Raw genomic sequence first — 25,307 nt, forward strand, 5'->3', positions numbered from 1 at the left:
GGAGTGAATAAATAAAAGTATATTTCCAGTGGCCGCTAGAGACGAAGCACGTACAAAGTCCGAAGCACGTACGAAACATAACAGAAGTGCTCCAGGATGCTCGGCGCAGTGTTGAGCTTTTGTGCTGCTTCCTGGCTAGTGGCTACACAAGCCAGGAAGTACCAACGACCGGATTTGGTGTGTGTTAGTAACAGGTAAATGAAATTTTTTTTAAATTATTTGAATATATGAGTGCTTGTGTATAAATACACAAACAATACACATATGCTTTTAATTGTGTAATTTAAGTGATCTAGGTAGCTCTGTTTTGGAAGTTCAGTTAATGCTAGAAATGTGTTTTGGAGTTTGTTCGTGCTTTGGAATTTGTATGTGCTTTTTGGAGTTTGTACGTGCTTTGTCTTTATTTTAAGCCGCCGTTGCCTCGACCAGTTCAAAACTCCTGCCAATAACCGGGCAGAAACACCAAAACTGTAGAGACTAGAGCCCTCACCGTCTCTCCCCGATCTTTTTCGCAGAAGAAGCGCGACAAGACAATAGACTAGGTTCAACTTTTTATTGCAGACAAATTAAACAAATTCGCATTTGGAGATCAACCAATTGCACACAAACCATGGTATGCCCTACATAACACCAGTTGATCTGAACCCTCCTGACTCAGCAGTTACACTTATACCTTTGCACCCCCACCTCCTGTCACCCAACTCTCAACCTTAGTGGAAAAGTATTGAAATCCTCCCAGGGGTCCCACAGGCTCACTGTTATCTCCTTTTAAGGAGTTGTTTCCCATTCTCACAGAAACTAACACTTAAAGGTGTTATCTGCTTCTGTACAGCTGTGGTCACTCTCCAAGTTCTATCTCTCTCTCTCTATGTGTGTGCATGTTAGTATGACCTACTGACCTATGATCTACTTAAATGACTAACAAATATAATGCTTTGCTAACAGTTACGCAGCTAAATCCCCAGAGTTATAATAATATATTCCCACACTTACTATGACCCCTATTAAGCTGTGCTTGAAGCTGTTGTCCTGTGAGCCACCTATCACGCAAGCTGTTAACTCTCAGAAACTTGTCCTCTGATTCAGTTGTGGCTTTGGGTCTGCCAGACCTCTTCCTATCAGAGTTTCCCCAGTATCATGACGTCAAGAACTACAGTTGTGAGTTCTCAAAGAGTAATGACCTACAAATTGTTATGGAATAAACATATATTCTTAGTGCTTATTTTCTGAGGATATTGTTTTATGTATCTTAGTAACAAAGGCTTGTAAACCAAAGCCAGTTTGACTCACAAACTAAGTGCTCAGCCAGACTGAAAAACAGGAAGTTACTGTAGAGCTGTACAAGCATATTAATAAATATAGGAAGCCAGACAGAAAAAGAGGAACTAGTAAAATATAAGGAGTTGTTTGTATCAAAACGTTGTGTGACGTGTAAAGTACCAGAATAACACTTATATGAGACACATTTTTTAGCTTCTAATGTTAGAGATTCTGCAACTGGCTTTGGGCTGTGCAGGGCTCTCTCTTCCGGAAGATGATTGAATAAAAGAATTCTGAATGTTTTGACCACTCTAAGTCGGGTTTTCTCTGTTCTATCATGGGGATAAAAGAATCGGGCTTAATAAAGTCTGTGGCTTTTACTCCAGCAAGAGAATCTCCTTACCACCAGTGTACATGCGTGATTTCATCCCAGCTAACAGAACTCCCAGCTACCGTATTTTCACGACCATAAGACTAAAAGTTTTAGATTTTCTTCAAAAAGTACGGCGCGCCCTATAGCGTAGTGCGCCCTGTGTGTTGTAAGGAGGACGTAGTAGAGAACACCATGAGAACGCTAAAGGGTGAAGTGTGGGCGTTGATCGTATATACCGGACAATCGCACATACCTGTATAAAAGGACAGGTATGTGCATTATGTGGAACATTGTTGTTTTAACAACCCTGAAAATGGCAAAGAGACACGCTTATGAAGCACAGTTTAAACTGAAGGCCATCAGCTATGCGGAGGAACATGGAAATCGAGCAGCGGCGAGAGAAATTAGGATTAACGAATCGATGGTTCGCAAATGGAGGAAGCTAGAAAACAAGCTCCGGCAGGTCAAGAAAACGCAGCTGAGTTTCCGCGGACATAAGGCGAGGTGGCCCGAGTTGGAGGAAAGACTCGAGCGGTGGATCATCGAGCAAAGAACGAGCGGGAGAAGCGTTTCGACGGTAATAAAAATGTGAGTACCAAACTCAGTTTTGCTCCTGCTTTATTTTTAAATATGCACACTTGTATGCTTGTGTGTTGTTGATGATGACGATTACCAGTAATAGAAATGTGAGTAAGGTACCGAACTCAGGTTTGCTCCCGCTTTATTTTTAAATACACATACGGTACTTGTATGCGCCCTATAATCCAGTGCGCCTTATGTGTGTGTTAAATACAGTAATGGCACACATAACTGAGACTGCGCCTTTTAGTACAGTGCGTCTTATGGTCGTGAAAATACGGTAATGAAACTGCAGGGGAATGGCCCCATCTAGAACACTTACAGGCAGAAATTGCACCTCTGCAGGACAGTGAAGTGGGTCTGCTTATTGGATACAACTGTACACAAGCCCTACTTCCAAGAGAGGTTGTGTCTGGCAAAGAGAATGGGCCTTATGCCCAACGTACAGACCTTGGATGGAGTATTGTTGGTAATGGGAACTCCTGTGTTGCTTATGGGGATGCAACTGGAATCAGTCATCGCATAGTTGTGAGACAAGTGATACCAGATGTTGTCTTCTGTCAACCTCAAAAGGGTAGTTCATTATGTGAGCCAAACCAAAGTAAAGGAAGTCACTCCCTCAGACATCATAAGGGTCTTGGAATCAGACTTTTCAGAAAGAACTGGAGAAGATGTTGTGTCTCAAGATGATCTCAAGTTCCTGACAAAGTTAAGAGAAAACATCATCTAAAATGATACAGGTCACTTTGAAATGCCACTGCCTGGCAGACAATGCAAGGTGGGAGAAATCAAGGAGGATGATCCTGAACTGATTGTGTGTAACACTAAGTCAAAGGAAGACCAATCATTGTTGGATCACCTCAAGAAATTCTCTGACTGGTCAAAGTTATCGAGAGCAGTTGCCAGACTGAAACGATACATCAGAATGACAAGTGATAGCACAAGTCTAGAGGAAAGGAAATAAGCAGAACTTGTTATTGCCAAGTTGCTTCAGATGAGATAAAGAGCTTGAAACAAAAAACAATAGTTGAAACCAGTCCACTGTGCAAGTTAAATCCTTTCTTGGATGAAGAATGGATTTTAAGAGTGGGAGGATGTTTAAGTCAAGCCACGTTGCACCCTCATGTGAAGCATACAGCAATTCTACCAAAGAATAGCTATGTAGCAGCTTTACTAATCAAGCATTTTCACAAAATAATCCATCATCAAGGACGTGGAATGACAATGAACGAACTGTGAGCAAATGGTTGGTGGATCCTGGGATGCAGCAGTGCAGTTTCATCACATATTATTAAATGTGTGACCTGCAGGGAGTACAGAAGATCCACTGAAGAGCAAAAAATGGGTGACTTGCCACAAGATAGGACAGAAACAACACCGCCTTTTACTTACTTTGGCATGGACTGCTTTGGTCCAATCTATGTTAAGGAAGGAAGAAAGACTCTCAAAAAATATGGTCTTTTATATATGTTCAAGAGCCATACATATAGAAGTGGTTGATGACATGACAACTGATGCATTTCTCAATGCTTTAAGGGCATTCATTGATAAGAGGAAATGTTCGACAGCTAAGATCCGACCAAGGAACAAATTTTGTTGGTGCTAGGAGAGAGATCATGGAGTTAATGAAAGGAATGATCAAGAAAAGGCTAGCACTCTGGGATGTGAATTTCTCATGAACCCCCCAGCAAGTCATATGGGAGGTGTCTGGGAGCGTCAAATAAGGACTATAAGAAGTGTTCTTACTGCTATTTACGATCAGTCATCACAAAGGCTTGACTGCACCTCCTTAAGAACCTTTCTGTATGAGGTCATAGCTATCTTCAGTAGCAGACCACTCACAACTGAACATTTGAATGATCCATCAGGCCCTGAACCACTGACTCCAAACCACATCTTAACAATGAAGTCCAAGATCGTTCTGCCCCCGCCTGGAGAGTTTGTCAAAGAAGATGTTTATCTTAGAGTCAGAAGTTTATCCAGGATCAGATAATCGAGTGAGGAAAATAAAGTTGCTCATTGGTGATAATACACATGACAAAGGTGGGACCCCCACAGCTAAAACAGTTTTTCTTGAGAGACCTGTTCAAAGGGTGGTTACTCTCTTAGAAGCAGACTAAAGGGTTGTTTGCTAGAAGTTACCTGACAAAGAGTTGATAACAGGACATTCTTTGGTGATAAGTAGAAATGCTTGTTTAAAGACACTATTTCATTAGGAAAATCCCACGTAAAGATTAGTGCGATTTGGTGGGAGTGTAGCTGTTGGCATGATGACATTGTTTATATAATTTGGATTATTTCTTTATCTTGTCAAGGTCCATGCCATTACTGTAAATTGTTTAAGCTGTACATTACTTTATCTTTTGTTATTTTATTGTCACAGACCCGGTTCCAGGGACTCGGGGTCTGTCAGCAGTGTGGACTATGATTATTATTATTATTATTGTATTTTATGGGGGTGTTCTGCTCTGCTGCTTTTCCTGCGCTCCATGTTTGTGTTTTGGCAGGAGGTCAGTGTGCTGGAGGGACCCCCATGTCCAGCGCGCCCTCCACATCCAGCGCGGCCTCCATGTCGTCCACGTTTAGCTCGGCCAGCACTTCAGGGATCATGGGCCATTCTACACTGTGGCTCACCTGAGCTGCAGCGCCGCCACCACTGGACGCGTGGCCGCTCGCCGGGGGTGCAGCATCGCCGCCACTGGACCCGTGGCGGGCCGCCTGAGCCCCGACATCATCACCGCCATTGGGCCCGTGGCAGGCTGCCGGACCCGCAACGACGTTGCCACTAGACCCGTGGCAGGCTGCCGGAGCTGCAACGACGTTGCCACTAGACCCGTGGCAGGCCGCCGGAGCCGCCACACTGTTTCCGCCAGATCCGTGGCTGCTCCCCGGAGCTGCAGCGCTGCTGCCATTGCACCCGTGATAGGCCACCTGAACTGATTTGTGGGGACAGTTTTCACACCGCTGCTGGGTGCTCGGTCAGACTTTTTGGACTGTGGCCCTAGAGAGGGTTTTGATTTTGTTTATTTAGGGATTGGGTCTGGCAGGTGTTTTGGCAGGTGTGTGTGTTTGTGGGCGCGGGGGTGACAGGCACACTCAAGGATCTCCACACACACCTGGCGCGATCAAGCCTCATCAGCGGAGCTACAAAGCAGTGTGGCTGAGAGCTCCTCGACGCTGGATCGTTTAGTCACTACCCGTCAGTGTTTCCAGCAAAGTCAGTGCATGCTAAGTCTATCGCTGTTGAGTTGTGGGTTAACGGCTGCCTTTGTAGTTTTCCAGCAGGAGTGCGGGAACGGGAGAGCAGCGAGCACAAGTTTCACGGGAGCGGAGACACTGAGCACGGGCACTGAGAAGGAGTCACGGCATGGGAATTGGAGGTGCACGGGGAATTTATTGTGTACTGTTTACTCCACTGTAAATAAACGCACTGTTTGCATCGCAGAGTCCTGCATCTTGGGTCCTCTTTCCCCACACACCATTTATGCAGTTAACGTTTTGGTGCTCTTATTTTGAAAGTCAAGCTCGCTTACCAGTTGCGCTAGTTTCCTCTTTGGGTAGAAAGAAGGAGAAAACACCTGTAAGCATGCAGCAAAAATGGTCTTTATTGAAAGTCATGTTAAGTGGACTTTAACTACAGACGGTTAAAGGAAACCTCAGAAGAACGGCGGCTTATTCGCTTTTTGCAGCATGCAGCCAACGAGATATTTATTGATTTATCGTGTTTGTTGTACGGTGTTATTTTTGGTGCTGTGTCTTACGTTGAGTTTTTGTTTTGTTAATGCTGTATAGTTTTTATGGTGGCTTTGGAGAGAAGTCTTCAAATAAATCAGTGACAGAAAACCACTTGCGTCTGCCTGCGCTTCGAGGGAATTATATCTGGACTGCAAGACAATTTCATATGTCAGTTATGTTAATGGCCAGTCTATATGTTGGAGCCGAATTTTCAGCCCTCCTAAGAATCCACGCAGGCAGAGGTGGGACTTGCGGCCAATCGTTTTATCATGAAAGAAGGAAGGGGGGCAGTTGTTCCGAAGACAGAAAGTGTATTGGGTTTTTTTTGTTGTTGTTGTTGTTTTTTCCCCAAAATAACCTCTGACAATAAGGCCTAATTTCTGACATTCAGTACCAAAGTAATTTAAGCTTTCACAAATTATGCCAAATTGCAAAACTCTTAGCTATGTCTCTAAAAAACCAATCTGTAACTTTGTGAAAAACAGAAACTTTTCTGTTTTTCACTTTCTACTATAGAAATTTCTGTTTCTCTTTTTCACAATTTAAGTCCAAAGAGTCATGCTGACAGAATTCTTTCTTTGTCACAACAGTTTTCTCTTTATCGTGTAGAAAAACAGTTAAATATGTAACTTCTTTACACTGGAGTGTAAAGAAGTTTTACTGGCCCACAATGTAAAATGAGTTTGACATCCCTGCTTCAGAAGGACTCATCAAGAGTGCATTAATTTGCATAATGATGATCCAAACTCATTAGCCAAGAATATGTTTATTACACTATACTTTCATTTTTCAAATTAAAAATGTGTTAATGAGTCATATGAGATCAGTAATTAATTATTATGTTTACATACAGCAAATGATTAACACTGAAATATGAAATACCTTTTTCATATAATACAACACAAAGCTGAAAAATCTTTTAATTGATTTCTGAATAAAGCAAGTCACATTTCTCAGGGTTTTATAAGCAAGCTAAGTATTGAAATATATCCACCGAATTTCATACATTTTTACAATACATGATGCCATGAAAGTTCTTTTCACCTAGCAAAAAAATTCTAAACAATCATTGTGAAATGTTTGCAGAAATTTAAACTCACACAAGTTACAACATAGATGAGCCAAGGTGTAGATTTGGCATGGATGGAAGGGACATGTCCCCACCAATATCCAGCAGTTACTGAATTGTACCCACCAATAATTTGATCTCTTCGAGTAAAGAAAAACAAAACCGACAGAAAGAAAAAAATCGATCTGTCAACGTCTCATTCACCTAGCAGTGCAGAAAGAGTTAAATTACTTCTCTACTGGAGTCCTACATCATGTGACAAATATGGCCAATTTGATTGGCTGTGTCTTTCAGGGAGCTCTGTTTAGTTTTGGCAGTGGCAAGCCTGCACTGCCAGGACCTGCAAGGAGGAGAGGAGGATGGCAGCAAAGAGAAATTTTTCAAAGAAACCTGTAAGTCACTTGAAGCCAAGTTAACTCATAATATGTGTCCATCATAATAACGTTACAGGCTATGCTAGGCTTTGGCCCACATTAGTCTAAAATTGTATGTAACCAATAATAACGTGTTTTGGAAACTAACTGCACAACATGCAGCACTATTAGTTATCTCAGTCTCGCAGAGCAGCATTTCTAATTTTGATTGAAACTGTCAGAGAAAACGGCAGCCTCGAGCAAGCCAGGATATTAGTTTACAGATGCTGTTAAAATGATATGTCTAACATTAAAATTTTGGTGACACAATAATTTTATCCTAATGGTACTGATATTTTCATAGGGTTAATTTTTGAGACAAAATATCACAAGGTAGTCATGATTTTGCAAATATTCCACCTTGTAGTGCAGTTTGCACAAATTGTTTTAAAAATCCACTCACCCTACAAACATTACTGATGAGTCAAAATCTGCACAAATTGACAGAAACACTGAAGCAGCTACCCATTTTATTCATATTGTCATGTACGTCCTATTTGTCAGGTTACAGAAGAACCAACATAAAGCTCAGAGAGTAATGGTGATACAAGATCACAGGTGAAATTGGACGATGACTTGTTGGTTCATTACTTTATTTAAAACACGTGTGACTGCATGTATTTGGAATGTCTCACTGTTACTTATCAGGTGACAGAGGCAGCTCAGCCATGTTGTAGCTCGGACAGAGGTGAAGAGACGAGGTCACAGGTGACTGACTGATGTTTTGGTGCTATAGATTAACTAGTATCCTCCCAGTATCCTCAGCTGAGGCTGAAAGAAGCTTCAGTGCTCTCAGAAGACTAAAAACATGGCTAAGTTCAACAATGACTCAAATGAGATTAAACAATGCTGCTGTATGTCCACCAGGAGAGACTGGACAGTATATATATAAAACAAATATGCCAGCAGTTTATCTCAGTTAACGAGAGGAGAAGACATGTATTTGGCTCCTTCACATAGTGGACATTGAGTTGTTGTGTGGGACACCAGTCGTCTATGTCTGTTGCTGTAACAGTAGTTCATGTTTAGAATAAAAAATCCCAGCTCACTGAGTTGATAGGGGCAATAGTGTGCCTAAAATGTTGCATTATTTTGCTGAGAGATCTTTTACTTTGTGGTAATCTTAGATGAGTAGTTTTATGGACAAAAACCACCAAGTCATTCAGTGTTCCCATAGTGCTAATGTATCAGAGATGTTGGTGTACTATAACTGAAGTAATGTTGTTAAATCCTTAAAGTCATATTCTTTTATTGTCATGACTGTATTTTTATTTTTGTATGATACCTGATTTATATGGAATATGGCTGAAGCAAACTAAAGTCTAAAATACTTAGTCATTTATTTAATTGTAACTTAACATTATATAATTCACATATAAAACTTTGAATTGTAATTTTAAATGGTTTAAAAGCATGTAGAATAGCATATGTAGGCAAGTATATTTTTCCTTTTTTATCAAGAAGCAAAGACAAAAGGAAAAAAAAGAAAGAAACAGGGCAGGGTTCGGTGGTTGAATCATCCGTCCCCACCAATACCAAAACCAAATCTACACCCTTGAGATGAGCAATAAGATTCCTAAAAAATATACAGACACTTTGAAAAGATCTAACACAGGATTGGATCAAAATCCCTCTATTCCGATCCAGTAGTTCACTACATTTAGTCTTTTCCAGGAGTCTGAATTATATATATTTATGATGCTTTACCTTGGGGTGAATGTGTGATATCTAAGCAGTAAATTGACAATTATGTTTTTCTGTTCAGACATCTTAATTTGAAGTTTTTTCTCATATTCTGATGAATGTGTATGATCCTGTAAAAGACTATGAAGCACTTCTGAAGGTACTTTGTAAAAAAATAAACGTTCTTTGATATTTGAGGTTTATGTTGTGACCCAATTTTTAGGGTCATGACCACCAGGTAGGAACCTATGTTATAGATAATAGTGAATGAGTGAGTGAGGGAATGATTTCAGACACAGCTGTTTTTTTGTATAATTCTTCAAATGTGGTGGCATGAACATTTCCACACACCATGTTTGTTTCTTTTTAGGTAATTCCGCTGGGGATGCACCTGCATTAGCTGCTGTCTTTTGCATTTTCATTTATCATCTGTTTATATTTACTCTTGAAAAATCCAGCCTAGGAGTGCAAGGAAAAAAACATTTAAAAAGGCAGCAATCATGCAATGGAGTTGCAATAACAAAGGAAAATAAATGATACAATATAATAATAATGTAATAAAAAGTTAGTGACTAAAGATAATAAGCTTTGAAACAGTTTCTTTAACTCTTTTAAACATTTTTAAAATTGTGATATTGACTGGAAAAAAAAGTAGACCATCTCACCTTATACAGGCCAACAGTGAGTAAAGCCAGAAAGGCCAAACCTCCCAGGGATCCTCCAATGATCTCTTTGGTAAAATCTGGCTCAGGCCACACGTCTACTTCTGCCTCTATCTGAACAATGAGGTGACAGAATGTGGATGACTTTCCAGCTCTTGTATAACTGAAACAAGAGGGAGTATTGTGTACTCACCTTGTATACAGGAGGATTACTGTTGGACCCTGTTGAAAAGTAGATGTACTGGGTTTCATCGTACTCCAGACTGGCTGTGCTGGTCAAGAGGAATTTGGCAGATTGAAGTCCAATCTTTTAAACAACAACAACAAAAAAAAAAAGAATGAGTTAAGAGTAAATGTCTGAAAAATTTAATGAAGTTACAAGTACATAGCAACAGTTGTACTTTTTTTTTTTTTTAATTACCACAATTACCCTTTAATTACCTGCTCTATCCATCTTGAACTGAGGTTGGCAGAGATTTTGTACGTCCTACTCTGCAGCCTTGCCATGAATGTGTTGCACTTGAACACTCTGCACATGGCTACAGAGCAGTCCTGTGGGTGATTTAAAAAGAGTACACTTGCTGTGATCCAGTGTATTGTGATATATTCAGTTCAATCCAATTTTATTTATATAGTACCAAATCACAACAACAGTTGCTTCAAGATGCTTTACATTGTTAGATAAAGATCAGTGTAGTGTGCAATGTGTTTTTAACTCTACAATTAGTCTGATTTTCAGCAGCTAAAGTGCAGAGGCATACTTACCACCACTTTATCCTTTTGTATCTTTGGAACAAAATCTGTGGCACCTGGTTCTTCATCATTTCCACTCTGACAGTCTGAAATCTGCAGTATATTTGATTTATGTATGCTTGGTTTTGCCATGATTTTGCATCATGGCAAAACATTTATATATTACCTGTAGGCTGCTCAAATCCACCCAAATGTCTTTTTCACCAAGTTTCACTGGAACCCTGATCACCACGGTAAAGTTAAGTGTTCTGATATAATTTGTAACCTAAATAAGAAAAGAAAAGGAACACCAATCGTTACGTTCATTCTAAATCAAGGAACTTACTCAAGAAGTTATTTCATACCTTGATTGACTGTTGGACTGGTTTCTGAAATGTCATCCCAAATGTGAAATTGTTGTAGCTAAGGGAGCTAAAAAAGACATATGTTAAAGATTAAATAAATACTATGCAAGACAACATTTCTTAATTTCTAATTGACTTCTTTTATTTTTAAACAGAACAGCACACACCTTTCAAATGTCATGAAAATGCTGTATTTCACATCAATCCATTGCTTTTTGTAAAGTTCACTTGTAGGGGCATGCTCCTGATTTCCACTAAAAGAGAAAAGTGAAAACATTTGTACTGTATCTATGCTTACATGAAATGTACTTGTGCCAAAGGAACAGTACCTGGTGATATCTGCAGTGACAAAAATCTTCCTCTCAAGTTGACTGTTGGTTTTAATCTCATAGGCGACAATGAAGGAAGCCTGAATTGATTGAGAGAGATAAGAGTGCTTTGTCTTTAAAACTCTCACTAAAAGTGAGAAAAGATGTTCTACATTAAAAAAAAATTAAAAAACAAACAAACCTCAGTTTGGCTCTTGAAAATTGGCTTGTCAATAGTGCAGTCTGTCATTCCTTGTGATAAACCATCTTCACTGTCCAAGGAGTTGCACTCAATTCGTCCCTTTGTTAGAAAAGAAAATGACTGCTGGAGGCATTGGAAGAGCAGCAGATCAGTGATGAACTGATACAGACTTGATTCTGATGCTTTACCTGCTGAATGGTGAACTTCCTGTAGGAGAGTCCAGCTGGGTACGTGAGAATAACACGACTGTTGTAGGAGTTTTCGCCTCTGTTCTCCACTGTGACTGTGACATTCAGAAGCTCATCAATGCCCACTTTAACCACTGAGGATCTAGTGGTTTGAATGAGGATCAGAAGAAAGGGGGGAAAAAATAAGACTGCTGCAACACAAAAGTTATTGAAGCGCCATCATATTCAGCTTTGAGCCCAATGCTAACATGCTATTTTAAGATTTGTTTTCAGACTATTTGTCTTTATTCAGTAGCTTAACAATGAAGAGTAGACAGAAAAGAGGAAGACATGCATCAAAGGGCCACGGGTGCGATGTGGGAATATATTTTTACCTTTCTAATTTATTGAGTTATGCTCAAATTTGCTGACGTAAAGAACCATTGAGGCTGTCATCAGTTTTTCTCGTTTTATTAACGGTACGTTATGGAAATTGGGGTGGGGGAGTTAAAGCTTTAACAAAGCACTTAAAATTTGTATTGAGGGGACATAAATTGGTGCAAAAGGGGATATTAAGGAGACATTCTTGTGATCTGTTTATGTAGGAAGATTCTCAGCAGATCAACTCACCTGGTGAAGTTGAAATCCACTTTCAGGTTATCAACACATTTGTTGTCAGTCCTGCAGTTAATCTCAAACCTCAACTGTGAAAGATGACATGATGTAAAAAGCATATACTAAATATAATATTTACCGACAAAATAAAACATTGTTTAGGTGAATCAAATGTCATTTTTTTCATATTTATATTTTGAGGAAATCATCCTCATTCAGGATAGGGAATGTCTTGAGGAGGAGGATGGAACTTCCCACAGTAGTACATGGCTCTTTCTTGCTAGGTGTGGAGCTAACCCAGACCTTTTTGCTTAGCTCCTAGCTTGCCCCATTCGTGAGGAAACTGGACTAGCAGCTACATCCAGGCATGAGAGGGTCAAATTCTTTCTGTCTATGGTGCCAGTAATGTGGCCTATAGTGACTATGAAGTCAAAAAGCCGCTCTCTGATCTGATACAAAGTACACATTCTTTCATTTTCTTTCTCACTTTTTGAGTCAAGTGGAGACATTTACCACATCCTTTAGCAAGCACCAGCTAAGAGGTGTCTGGTGTTTGTTTTTTAAAGTTCACTTACTGGATAAATTGTTGTTGTTTGAGCTTGCTGGGAAAGACTTGGTCTGAGATTTGTGTTGGAGGGCAACCCATAAAACAAAAATTCAAGATAATTGGAAAGTTCATTAAGAGCATCTTCTGGACAGGCCTGCAAGAAGGGAGCAGTGTTAAGTTTAAATTCAGATTTGGTCGAGTCTTAAAAATAAAATTCATTAAACAAAATCTTTTGTTGTTAGGCTTTACCTCAATAAGAAATTTTATAGTTGAACACGTTTTTCTTCTTAAGTCAATAATAACTGATCCGGACTCCTCTTGTTGTTTCCCACTGCTGTAAGCTCGGTTTTTTGGAGGCTTGCGAGTGGCATCCAGTGTTAAAGTATAATTAATCTTCACTTGAGCTGGAATAAATGAGTGTTTGATTTCAATGCTGCAAATGTACATAAATAAATAAAAAGTTAAATCGCTGGACAGTGGCTTTGTAGTTCAGAGAAAACAAGGAGAATGATGAACCTGTGTTGACTGTAGATATTGTACTCATAGTAAAGCAGATTTCAGCTGTGTTCTCCAATGGTTTTGAGCAGTCTACATTCTGAGTAGGAATTCGGTTTGGGCTGAATGACACGTCAGCTTCAACCAGTACTATGGGTCTTGATCTGGAGAGTAGGAAAACAAATGAGAACACGATTTGGCTCTTTAAATAGTACCAAACTAAAAGCTGCCCTTCAATTTTGGTGTTTTACCGTGAATTAGCATCAGTCAAATATTTGCTTTACCAACATTTCAAAGTTTTAGAACATTACTGCTTTTTTAAGATTATCACTCTTATGTTCCAGTGGTGCAACTTCATCATGGTAATAGCCTCACTAAATAAGAACGATTTGAACATTACAGTCTTCTGAACTAACCACCCTTTTAATGACATCTTCTGCTGTTAGGTAATGTATGCATTTGTTCATGTTTGTTAGGAAAAGGCTACTGTTATGCATTTCATATTTCATTTTGATATTTGAATGAAACCCACAGGAGCTGTGCTTAATCTGTGCTTCTTATCTTGTGGTAAGTCAATTCCAAAAATGCCAATGATCTGTGAGGATTTTAAAACAAACCTTCATATAATATGATAGCTGTGTGTGATTAAAATTCAATAATCCCTTATCATGAAAAACCTGATCATTTTTGACCAACTTAATATGCACTCTTCTTAGAATATTGAGCATACAAACTGACCTGAACTTTATACAATTAGTGTATTTATTAAGTTGGACCATCAACAAAGATTGTAGAATTACGACAGACAACAATAGTGCATGACTGGAGTATCTTGGACTTACCTCAGTAAGACAACTGTGCCCTTTGAACCCACCGCTAAATCAGGAAGTCCATCACCACTCTGGTCAAAAGACGACTGACTGATGGACAGGCCAAAGAACTTCAGTCCTGACTGGACCTCAGAGCCAGTAATTCTCTGCATACATGGACATATTTTAATTAAGCTGCAGATTGTTTAGATATTGGATTTACATGGTAGATGATTTCAGTCATCTTGTGAGTACTTTGATGTTGTGTACCTGTGAGTAAGTAGGACTGATTCTTTCGCCTCCTTCACTGTGGAATATGTAGATGCTGCCTTCACCATTATTCTCCAAAGGTGCTCCAACTGCCAAATCCCTGAATCCATCTGAGTTTAGATCAGGCAGCACAGCAAGAGAAGAGCCGAACCTTCCTTTGACAGCTGCATGTCCTCTTAGTACTAATGGATCATCAAAATTACACTCCACAAACTGAAAGGAGGAAAGTGAGAGTGTTTTTTATCATCATTAAAAAGTATACAAATAAACTGATTAATTCCATGGCAGTAGTTAAAATGCAATTTACCAAACCAGTTAGTCTGCAAACATAAACTCTTCCCTCTCTATCAGGCTCCATGTACATTGGGGCTGATATGAAGATTAGATCAGTGATGTCATCATTATTTATGTCCATGGTACACACCTCTGCCCCAAAATATTCACCAGTCTGATACTGTGTAAGGAAGATATTATTAATGAAATGATTCATGTTTTCTTTAATCAAAAGCTTTTGTTTTAGGAAATAGTTTACAGTATGTACAGTTTACAATGTAATTCAGATCTGTATTGCTGTAAGTACATACCTGTGATGAAAAGGGCTCAATCTTTTGGTTTTCAAAGCTTTGTCTGTTAACAGCGACCACCACTCCTCTGTGTTTATATCTTGGAGCACCAACAATTGTAAGTGTGCCATTTTTGGTTATAACAATTGCCATGGAGTAACCTAGAATTTAGGTAGTCAAAAGGGAAAGACTTTTTCCATTTTGCAAACTGATACATGTGTTTTGGTCAATTAATTGCAGTAGAACTATACACACAAAGACAGATATATGAATTCAATTGTTAAAAACTACCAAGATAACTGTCAGGCTCCAAAGACACATCCTCATATGTTTTCACTTTCTGGCCCTCTGTTGTGTATTGCACGTAGCCTCCCTTCCATTGGTTTGCACCAACAGTAGACATTTGAATTCCCTACAGTGCAGACAGGAAATACATTTAAAATACAATTTACTTTGCATTTAAAATCTGGATGGTGTTCAGTTGCATAACTGTCTGTTTGCCTTTACGTCACAAAATTTGGCACACAGGAATCTCTCTTTCTATGACTATACTGTCTGGTGAGTTTCAGGTGGTTTTAATTACCTCAGGCACATAAATTGCACTGAATCCCTCTTGAGACATTTCCATTTTCAGTGACTCTCCACTGCTTTGAGATCCTGTAACATAAAAAACAAGATGATAAAACACATAAAACAAATTTCACTTTGCAAATTTTGTAAATACAAATTCATTATGCTTCAAGTAATAGTTTCAAATGATTTTTTTTTTTTTGCTATTTATTATAAACACAAAAATAAACTAGAAGGTAAAAAAGAGACACAATACAACATTTACAAGTTAATTCTTTCAATCCTTTCATTAGGTTTGAAATGGCAATTAGTGTTCAGTTTCAATAATGTATAGTGATGAGATATTTTGCCATGACACAATAAAGTAATATAGTAAATAAAAAGGTTAATACAATGTATTTACAATGTATGTTATTTTAGTCAATCAGTAGGATAACAAACCAATAAAGGAAACAAAAATCTAGCAATAAATTCATGTTTGTACCTTCGATGGAGAAAATTTTCTCCTGCAGATTCTGTCTTATTAATTCAAGTGCGTTGAAGTTCTTCACTTGAAACACGTGTTTGTCTGAAGGAGACGATGCAATGGTGTGCAGTTCTCGTTTTGCTTCAGTTTTAGTAAATGCATTCCCCACCTAGGTTTGTTGGGAAATTATGTTTGCATTGTCATGCTATGCAAAATGATTTGGTCCCTTTAACAAAATACAGTCATAAACTTAATGTTTTCACCCCATTATAATATATCATTTACAGACAGGAATTATGCATTATTTGTTAGAAATATGTTTGGGTTCTGATTACAGATGGACTGATCCAATATTAAGTATCGGTATCGGTCCGATACTGACGTAAATTACTGGATCGGATATCGGAGGGAAATAAAAAAAGTAATCCGATCCATTAAATATCAAAAAAGCACCTCAAAAAACTTGCGACATGGCGTAACTCTGCTCATAACCGTAGCACCTCGGAGCAGTATGCGTCATGTGATAGAGCGGCTGTGTGTATTTGTAGCCTTGCCAGCAATCCGGCATTTCATCTCTGAGGAAGTGATCCCAGAGAGAAGTAAAGCAAGTGTGTAAGTTCATCTCTGAATGTTTATAAAGAATTCCCACGTTAAGCTTAACAACCGATATATGGAGCGACTGCCTCTTCTCTCTCCCTCCCTCTCCTGCTGCTATGTGAAACTGATTAATGATCAGCTGATCGGCTTTTCTGTTGTGAGTCAGTCTCTCTTGTTTGTTTATCGCCCACTTCGCGCCAGAAAGAGGAAACCAGCGGCTGAACAACAGCAGCATGTTTAACCTTGATAAGCTGTTGTTAGAATTTATTTAATATTACTTTCTACACCAGGATCCTTTTCTACGTAGCTGACAGCTGGTAACTGTGCAGGGGCGGATCTAGCAAAGTTTAGCCAGGGGGGCCGATAGGGCATGAACAGGGAAAAGGGGGGCACAAAGACATACTTTTCTTTCTTATTCTCATTTAAAATGTCTAGCTTTTAATAAATAATTATCCGAATCTTACACCCAAAGTTTTAATCTGATGTAAAATGTATAGAAGTCCATTACTGTATATAGTAACTATTAAATCTAATATACCCTAGTAAGCTATAGTACTTTTTCCTTTGGGAAGGTACCATCTGTGCAGTCTGCAATTCTGTTGAAGAAAGCTGTTGAATCTATTTAATTATTCTTGAAAAATAATAGATTTCTGTGCATTTTTTTTTCACACTGCATCAAATTAAAGTTGATTACGTCGATTAAGCATCACGAGGTGGAGGGTGGTTCCCTATTTTATTTTATTTTTTTGCTGGGAGTTTTAGAACCCTATTAGTTAGGTTGCTTACTCTTTAAAATACCAGAATAGGGAGGATGGAGTAGGTTTAGGTTTATTAGATTGATCAGTATTGCTGAACTATGAAATATTCTGGGTGCAGTGCATTTTTTATAACAGAATAGCTTTAGTGTTTTTTTTTTTTAACTTGAGTATGAACTTATACAAAAAGCAGCAAGATATTAATAAAAACAGTTTTATTGATTAAAAAACACACTATATCGGATTCATATCGGTATCGGCAGATATCCAAATTTATGATATCGGTATCGGTATCAGACATAAAAATGTGGTATCGTGCCATCTCTAGTTCTGATACTACGCATGATTACATGCTCACCATAATTAAATACGGCTGTGCTGAGGTACATAATGCATTGGACACCCCCTGCTTACGCAATAATTTCATCTGGTAACAAAAACAGTGCATTAGAACCTTCATGGCATTGGTTCCGATGGTCAAACAACTTTACACATTCTGCAAGCTTAAATAATCAAAGTACTTACCCCAATAGCAAATCGAACAATGTTTTTACTCTCTGCTAGCTGTGCTGCACTGTGCAGATGATTTCGATCATGGGATTGCCCATCGGTAATTACTATCAAGACCTTCTTCACATTTGGTCTGGAACCTCTTTGTGGTATGAAAACCTTTTCCCTGTTAAATGAAAAACAAAAATCTAATGTCAAAACATCTTGAGAATTATTTCAGCATGCATCATTCTTTTTCATATTACCTTTCGATGTAGACGGATTTTTGTACTTAGCAAATTTATTTATTGGAGGTTTTTTTTTTTTTTTTTCAAAATTAGCTTTGCAAGTATTTGAATTGAGGTTTTCTTTGGGCCATCTCACAATTAGTAGAATACCCCCAAACACAAGTCTTTCATTGTCTCTTTCAAAAAGCTTGAACACATGGACCACAGTGCTCAGTGTGGTCAGATTTACAGAGTTAGGGAATAAATAATAATATCTTTGCATCCCTTACACAACATGTTTGATGGCCTTCGCTGTGTAAGTAGTTCCTCCTAGTTTACTAATTTCTTTGATGGTAGTATCCAGTGATGTAGATGATGAAAATTTTGTGCAGTAAAAATGAACCTGTGGTGAAGTAGAGAACTGGGAAACAGAAAACTAAAAAGGAAGGGGAAAAAATATTTAAAACACGTAAAACAGCCATGTTTTGTGAAGTTAAATGGAAATAATAATGACACTATTTTATGTGTGTGCTAGTATTTAAAGGATTACAGCACCTCACCTGTGTATCAATTGAAAGCAATGACTGGATTAGATCTTTCACAAACTTCTTCATTGTTTGAAAATCTCTAGAAGACACACTGATTGAACCATCCAACAGAAAGGCAATGTCTGCTTGGGGCGGGCACGCTTTCAAGATATAGATTCAAAATTAAAAATTTTTTTTAATGGGTTAATAGATGTTTTTAATGGTTTCAACATACTTTCAGTTATACGAAATATAAAGTCATAATACAGTTTCAGTTGTGCTGAGATTTAGAGATTACACTATAAAATCCAATTAGTTACCAGAACTTAAAACATTATGCAAACTTGTTGCCTCAAAAAACTAAGTAAAACTTACTTAAATAAGCTTTACTTATAGAATAGAATAGAAAAAAATAGCTTTTTATTGTCATTGTACATGTATAATCCCAACTCTGCAGTTGTAAGTGAAAAAAAAATAGTAAAGACATCAGAAATAAATAGCCAACAGAAGAGCTATATAAACTAGAGGAATATGTACAAAATAATAGAAAGGCACTATGATGAAGTATAAAATGCAAGTGGTTTTTTTTTTTTTTTTTTTTTTTTTTTGTTAGGCAGGATTTTAATGATTTGGGGTATATTTTTCCAACCTCCATGTACTGTTACCTTGAATAAAATCAGGTCTGGGTGTTCCAAATGTACTAGAGTGATCCATCTCAAAGCACACACCGTTGTACATGGTGATACTATTGCAGTCATTTGGAATGGTTGGACCACACACCTGAGAGGAGAAAAAGTCAAGTTGTGATTAATACACTGAGTTGATTATTTCCATTTCCTTTAAGCAATAGTTTGCTCCATATAAAATCAACCAAATCTTAAAAAAAAAATTACATTCAGCTTTTCACACAGCTTAAATGGTAAAAACCTGAATTACAAAAAAAAAGACCTTTAGGCCCAGTTTTATTAATTTTTATTCTTTTCAGCGTATAAAGGTAAAATTTTGCATGGCTTTATTAAATATTCTGAAGTTATTGTAACTCAACCCCTCCCCACCAAAAAAATAATAAGGGCATGCCACAAACTCATGATTTATTTTCTAACTATAAGAAAACATCTGAGATGCAGAGGACAGAAGAATTTCATCCTCTGTGATTTTTAACAAAGCACTGGTAATGTCTGTAGTTCAACAACTCACCACAGTGTTTTGTGCCGTGGGATCACTTTTCATTGTTAAACCAAGCGACATGTTGACTGCAAAACCTGGTGCTGTAATAAAAGTATTCTACATTTGTTATAACACTCATAAAGATTTTTGACAACTCCAAAGTACCACAATTAAAGAACTTTTTCCTTTTTGACATGACAGCTATAACAACTGAAAAATTAAAAAGAATAATCTTAATAATTGGCTTTTCTTTGCTTGGTGTACTTCATCAGTAATATAATTTTTACTACATTACTGTTACATACTAAAATATTTGTTTTGGAAATCTAGTCAAACTATGATTTGATTTAACCAATTTAATTCTGGGCTCGGATGTGGAAAGTCAAAGTTTCAGGACATCCTGTCAAGACAAACAGTTACCTACCTTCAAATTCAATATTTTGGCAGTTTGGGGAGGAGGTGGTGCACGTATATATTTTCCCTCTTCCATTTTGTGAATACTTTTCAAGTGGAGCACTGATGAGCAAACTAAGGAAATAAATAACATAATAATGAGAATGATGTAAGTCTAGAGAGCAATAAGCTCAGAAATATTGTATGCTTGTTTAATTATTTCTGTTGGCCATAACAGAGATCTTTGTTCTAAAAATACAAAATACATAGCAGTTGCAAATCCACATTAAACATAATAATCCTTGTTCTGTCTTACTCTGATTGTCTTTGCACCACTTGGTAGCCAAAACCAGCAGCAGCACTCCTCAGGGTCTTCCAAGCCACAGGATCAATGTTGAAACAAAGTGCAGCATTTAATACTGAGAATTAAAGAAAAAAGAACATCATAGTCTCATGTAATGGACGATTATGTAGTTATAGTTATCTATATTTAAGGTATACAAGAAAATGTATACACTATGTGTCACTTTTTTTTTTACTTCAATGGGTTTTGTTTATTTAATTTTGTATTCCAACTAAAGAGCAACAAAGTCAGAAATTCTGATTTAAGTTCTGAACATAGTGAATTGGAGCAATATTCACTTAAAAACAACCATACATACATTTGCTTTTCTAAAGAAGTGAAGAAAAAAAAACAGTTAGATGTGGAATTCCATTTGCTTATAGATTTCATTTAGTGGAAACACAGCTTGCAGATTTAATTAAATGTCATTTGTATCTTCACTATTTGGAGATGTTAATTATTAGAGAATAAAAGACTAAATCAGAATGCACAAACCTGTCTTACCTGACAATAAAGTTGTAACACTTATTGTCCACTCCATTGTGTTACTCCCATGAAAAATAAATGACAGATGAGTGAAGTACTACTTCTGCTGAAAGCATCAGAGGAGATGAAACCAAAAATGCAGATATTATAGGGCGACTGATCAAAGCTAGGAGAGTCATTAGGAGGAAGTCTTATGTAGGAGGAGTTACAATGTTGACAGCACTGTGTTTGATAAGACACAGTGCTGCTACTGTTAAGTGGTGTTACTTAATTTTGATCAAGTTCTTTAAGCATTAAATTTTTCAGTAAACAACAATAATCCTTAAACAAGCCATTCTGTTTATTATATTAGTTTCTGGGCTCCCTGTTCCCTTCAACTGGAGTTGTGGAGAACTGGTTAATAGGCTGTCTTTCTTTAGGAGTGGTGAGGAAATCAGTGGAGAGATGCTGGTAGGTTTGTCTGGTCGTGGTGGGTTACCCCAGCTGTTAAGCTTAGGTTTGTCTTACAGGTAGTATCTGTTACATGACTCATAAGAGTTAATGGAGGAACACTGTTCAGAAAGCACAAAGTTTTAGTAGCAAGAAGCAAGCCCTAGTTACCAACAGAGTGGCAACGTAGAGACAATGGCACTAGTCATCCAGTCAGCTCATGGGATTTGATCCTCAAATACCATGAACATGACAGGAGACAAAGTAGACAGAGAAAAACGCAGGAACAAAACCCAAGCCTGTCCAACCATAACATAAATAACCAAATGAAACCTTCTATCTATTCGTTATCGTGAATATAGTTTCAGTTGTATGTATACAAAGCCTGACCTCCTCTGCACTCTCACTCAGTCATAAAATCTAATAATTTCCCTTTCAAAAAACCCCAAAGATGCACGTAGCATGAGTTGGTTGAATATCCCTGGATTCAATATGTCTATGGGTGAAAAAGGTAAATGAAAGTAAATGTTCTATGCAGGTATCAAATGTGCACATTATGTCAAAATTAAAGCCATTTACTTTAAATGTGTCGGCATAGCTCACTCATTGTATGCTCCAGTTTAGGATTAAGAAACAGTATTCAGTAATACTTTGAGCATCTAAAAATAATGTCAGAACCCTGCTAGATGACTAACAGTTGACTCTGCTACTTTTGACACCTTTTCATATCTGTATATGCTTACTAGTTCAGATTATGATCTTTCTCAGGAAGTCACCCTCTTTGTCTGCAAGTCCACCACCGGTAAAGTGCACTTTTGTCAACATAACCTAACGCCCAATGATCCGAACACATCTGAGGCGCAAAGTTTCACTTTTTTTCAAGTCTCTCTGTGATTTCTTATGAACTGAGTGTGATAAATTGAAACAGATGCAGATTAGAGCAAGCCTGACTGTGCGAATGTATGACCTTTGCTAAGCTTGGAGTTTTACTCAATTTGAAAACACAGACTTGCAAAATGGTCTTGGTTGACCATGGACCATGGTTTTGACACTCACTAGTGTATATTACCCTTGTTTCTGGCTTTAGACAGTTACATTTACTTTATTTTATTTCCTTTTTATATTTTAAGTAATATTTTGTATTCATTTGTGACACTGAATATGTTTAAATGTTTAAACTCACACTCACCTCTTCAGATTTCATGCAATTCTTATGTCTCATTTTCTAAAACTGTGTATATAGTACCCTAATATATGCATTTTATGACTGACTTTACTCTGCTTCTAGAAGTGGAAGCTGGCTCAGGGTTACAGTTCCCTATGCTGAACACAACCTCACTTGGAGCAGGTTGTGTTCAGATTTGCGATTTAAAATCTTCACATTTTCACTGATTTGTTTAATTACAGCATGTTTTAAGTATAATACAGATTGTGTATTGTAAATTGGCTTACAATTTTTGCATTTTTGCATAAGTAAACCACAATTTATGTATACGTTTTTAGTACCTTATTGGTACGGCCTATAAGGTACCAATAAGCTAGACTGGAGCCACAACACCGATGCTCTTTACAGGAAGGGTCAGAGCAGACTCTACCTGCTGAGGTGGCTGAGGTCATTTGGAGTCCAGGGAGCACTTTTAAAGACCTTCTATGACTCTGTGGTGGCATCTATCATTTTTTACAGTGTTGTATGTTGGAGCAGCAGTTTATCTGCAGCTGAGAGGAAGAGGTTGGATAAACTCACTAGGAAGGCCAGCTCTATTCTGGGATGCACCCTGGACCCAGTGCAGGTGGTGGGAGACAAAAGGACTCTGGCCAAAATAACATCTCTGATGGACAGAGTCTCCCACCCCATGCATGGAAATGTTGCTGAACTGCAGAGCTCCTTCAGTGACAGACTGCTGCATCCTCGATGCATGAAAGAGCGTTTCCGCAGGTCCTTCCTCCCTGCAGCTGTCAGACTATACAATCAGAACTGCTCCCAACAAACATAGATGTTCACATCAGCGCTGTAACTTGGCACTATTTTATCAACCGATTCACACTATAACCAGGGTTTGCCTCTTATCTGTATTTAATTTTATTTAATTTTAATAACTGTACAGTACTCTGTTTTTGGTAACCATCGTCCTTGATGTAAATATGTAAAAAATTGCGTATTTCTGTTTTGTGTCTTGTGTACTGTTTGTTTGTATATGTGTCTTTCTTGCTGCTGTTACAACCAAATTTCCCCTTGTGGGACAATTAAAGGATTATTCTATTCTATTAAAACTACTGAATTAAGTGCAAACTGTATGTCACATTGTCATTATTATTTTACTATTTTATTTTGTGTTATTTACAGATTTTTAATAACCACATTATCATCATCATATGATCTGAGTGTATGGAGATAGTGTGGTGTCAATTTAGACAAGAACAGCTTCAGTAAGAGGAAGAGAGCTGTCACTGGTAGGTCAGTGAGCTGGGACAGAGGGGTGCCACCTTGTGTCTGTTAGCTTAAAAGTACAAGAGTACAAGAGAACACACAGAAACTCAGCCCTAGAGGCATTTGAAAGGAAAAAGTTAGCAGAATTTATAAGTGTTAACAAAATTACAATGGACATGTTGTTGTGTCTGACTGGAGTATGTGGCACTCATAGGGATCACTTTTTGCAGAAGAAGAGTCATAAGACCCATTAACTGTGAGTGTGCACAGAGCCTGAAGCAAAAAGCCAACAGAGAAAGTTGTAAACCACTACAATGATATCCTATTATCTCCAACTGAGATAATCAAAAAAAAAAAAAAAACTGGCTGTGTTGAACTTCATTCATTGAAGAGGAAAAAATGCAAATGAGGAAATTACATCAAAAGTATTTTAGATTATATGGGTTGACCTACTAATCACTGATCCCTGCTGATTTTGTACTGTATTTTTTTTTTTCATCAAAAATGTCCCTGTGCTCTGTGTATTTAGAAGACAGGTTTCAGGTCATACCAGACATTCATCAGATTGATCAGAAAGCACAAATTTATTTTGCTTTACAAGAATGATGAAGCACTAATAATGGATTTCATTGTGTTACATCCATTAAAACTACAAGTTTTTTTTTAAATTGGGCAGAAAAGTGAGGTATTTCTTCTGCAGAAAGAAGAAGAAGTCAGAGGAGGTGCACAGGGTTACAGCTCAAAGCTAAGACAGTCATTTAGAGAGCTCTTGTGTAGGAGGAGTTATAATGCTGAAATTGGATTTACTCAAAAACATTTAATCACTTTAAATTGAAAAATAAATGTTTCCCTTAACAGTTTATATACAAACAAAGACGCCAATTTAAAAAATGTCAGCTTTTCTATTCCTACTGATACAAGAAAAATGTCAAAAACACTTTTGTTATCTTTCAGATAAGCCTCTTGATGAAAGCGAAAGCTGAAAATTACATTTTTATTTTTTCCCCTCACTCTGCACTCACCCAATCCCTGCTGGAACATTTAATAAAAAAAATTAAAAGATTAAAAAATTTATTGTACTTTTAACATTTAAAAATATTAAATTTGTGAACTCTACATTGCTTGTCGATGACTAACTAATTGACTATATGTGTTTTTCCCTGTCACATCTGTGCATACTTATTTTTTCACACTACAACATCTTGTCAGGAAGTCACCCTCTATTTCACAACCACTGACGAAGTGCATTTTTGCCACCACAACCTTACACCTGATGCTGTGAGCGTATCAGAGGCACGAAGTTTCACTTTTTTTAAAGTCTTTTTTATGCTATGAGCCATCTGAGTGAGAGAAACAGATGCAAAGTGTAGTTCAACCTGACTGTGTGAATGTGAAGTCTTTTGCTAAAGGCCCCATTTGAGTAACACAGAAATAAATTCTGGGTGTTGTCATTCGGTGCCTGCATGAGATTTAAGTGTTTGATAAAAGTTGCATCCTGCTGAGACAATTTAATTTGAAGAGTTTTCAGGTCCTGAAGATTAGAATCTGAGGGAGAGAAACTGAAAAATAACAGAGCTCAGGAC

At 37.8% G+C, this 25,307-nt stretch overlaps 1 protein-coding gene and 1 long non-coding RNA gene across 2 annotated transcripts; one reads left to right on the plus strand and one right to left on the minus strand.

Moving 5' to 3' along the window:
* The first annotated feature begins 540 nt into the window (after nucleotides 1–540).
* On the plus strand, nucleotides 541–25,212 carry LOC120723230. Its single transcript, XR_005693686.1, has 4 exons — nucleotides 541–1,132; nucleotides 3,916–3,927; nucleotides 14,906–14,909; nucleotides 25,200–25,212. It is a non-coding gene; the product is annotated as an uncharacterized LOC120723230 (long non-coding RNA).
* LOC120723225 (integrin alpha-M-like) lies at nucleotides 8,935–20,992 on the minus strand. Its single transcript, XM_040014571.1, has 30 exons — nucleotides 20,886–20,992; nucleotides 20,355–20,457; nucleotides 20,070–20,173; nucleotides 19,676–19,746; nucleotides 19,144–19,258; nucleotides 18,512–18,639; nucleotides 18,242–18,387; nucleotides 17,761–17,911; nucleotides 15,902–16,052; nucleotides 15,431–15,504; nucleotides 15,139–15,259; nucleotides 14,869–15,008; nucleotides 14,592–14,738; nucleotides 14,285–14,497; nucleotides 14,048–14,181; nucleotides 13,227–13,369; nucleotides 12,960–13,114; nucleotides 12,739–12,864; nucleotides 12,179–12,252; nucleotides 11,570–11,711; nucleotides 11,382–11,480; nucleotides 11,201–11,280; nucleotides 11,039–11,125; nucleotides 10,872–10,938; nucleotides 10,694–10,792; nucleotides 10,540–10,620; nucleotides 10,216–10,326; nucleotides 9,968–10,081; nucleotides 9,778–9,888; nucleotides 8,935–9,571 (listed from the first exon to the last, which is right to left on the minus strand). The coding sequence occupies exons 1-30, from the start codon at nucleotides 20,920–20,922 to the stop codon at nucleotides 9,509–9,511; spliced, it is 3,387 nt and encodes a 1,128-aa protein (XP_039870505.1). The 5' UTR covers nucleotides 20,923–20,992; the 3' UTR covers nucleotides 8,935–9,508.
* Nucleotides 25,213–25,307: the final 95 nt, after the last annotated feature.

Source organism: Simochromis diagramma, unplaced genomic scaffold (genome assembly GCF_900408965.1).
Source record: "Simochromis diagramma unplaced genomic scaffold, fSimDia1.1 OVJJ01000186.1, whole genome shotgun sequence".
In the NCBI taxonomy this organism is placed as follows: domain Eukaryota; kingdom Metazoa; phylum Chordata; class Actinopteri; order Cichliformes; family Cichlidae; genus Simochromis; species Simochromis diagramma.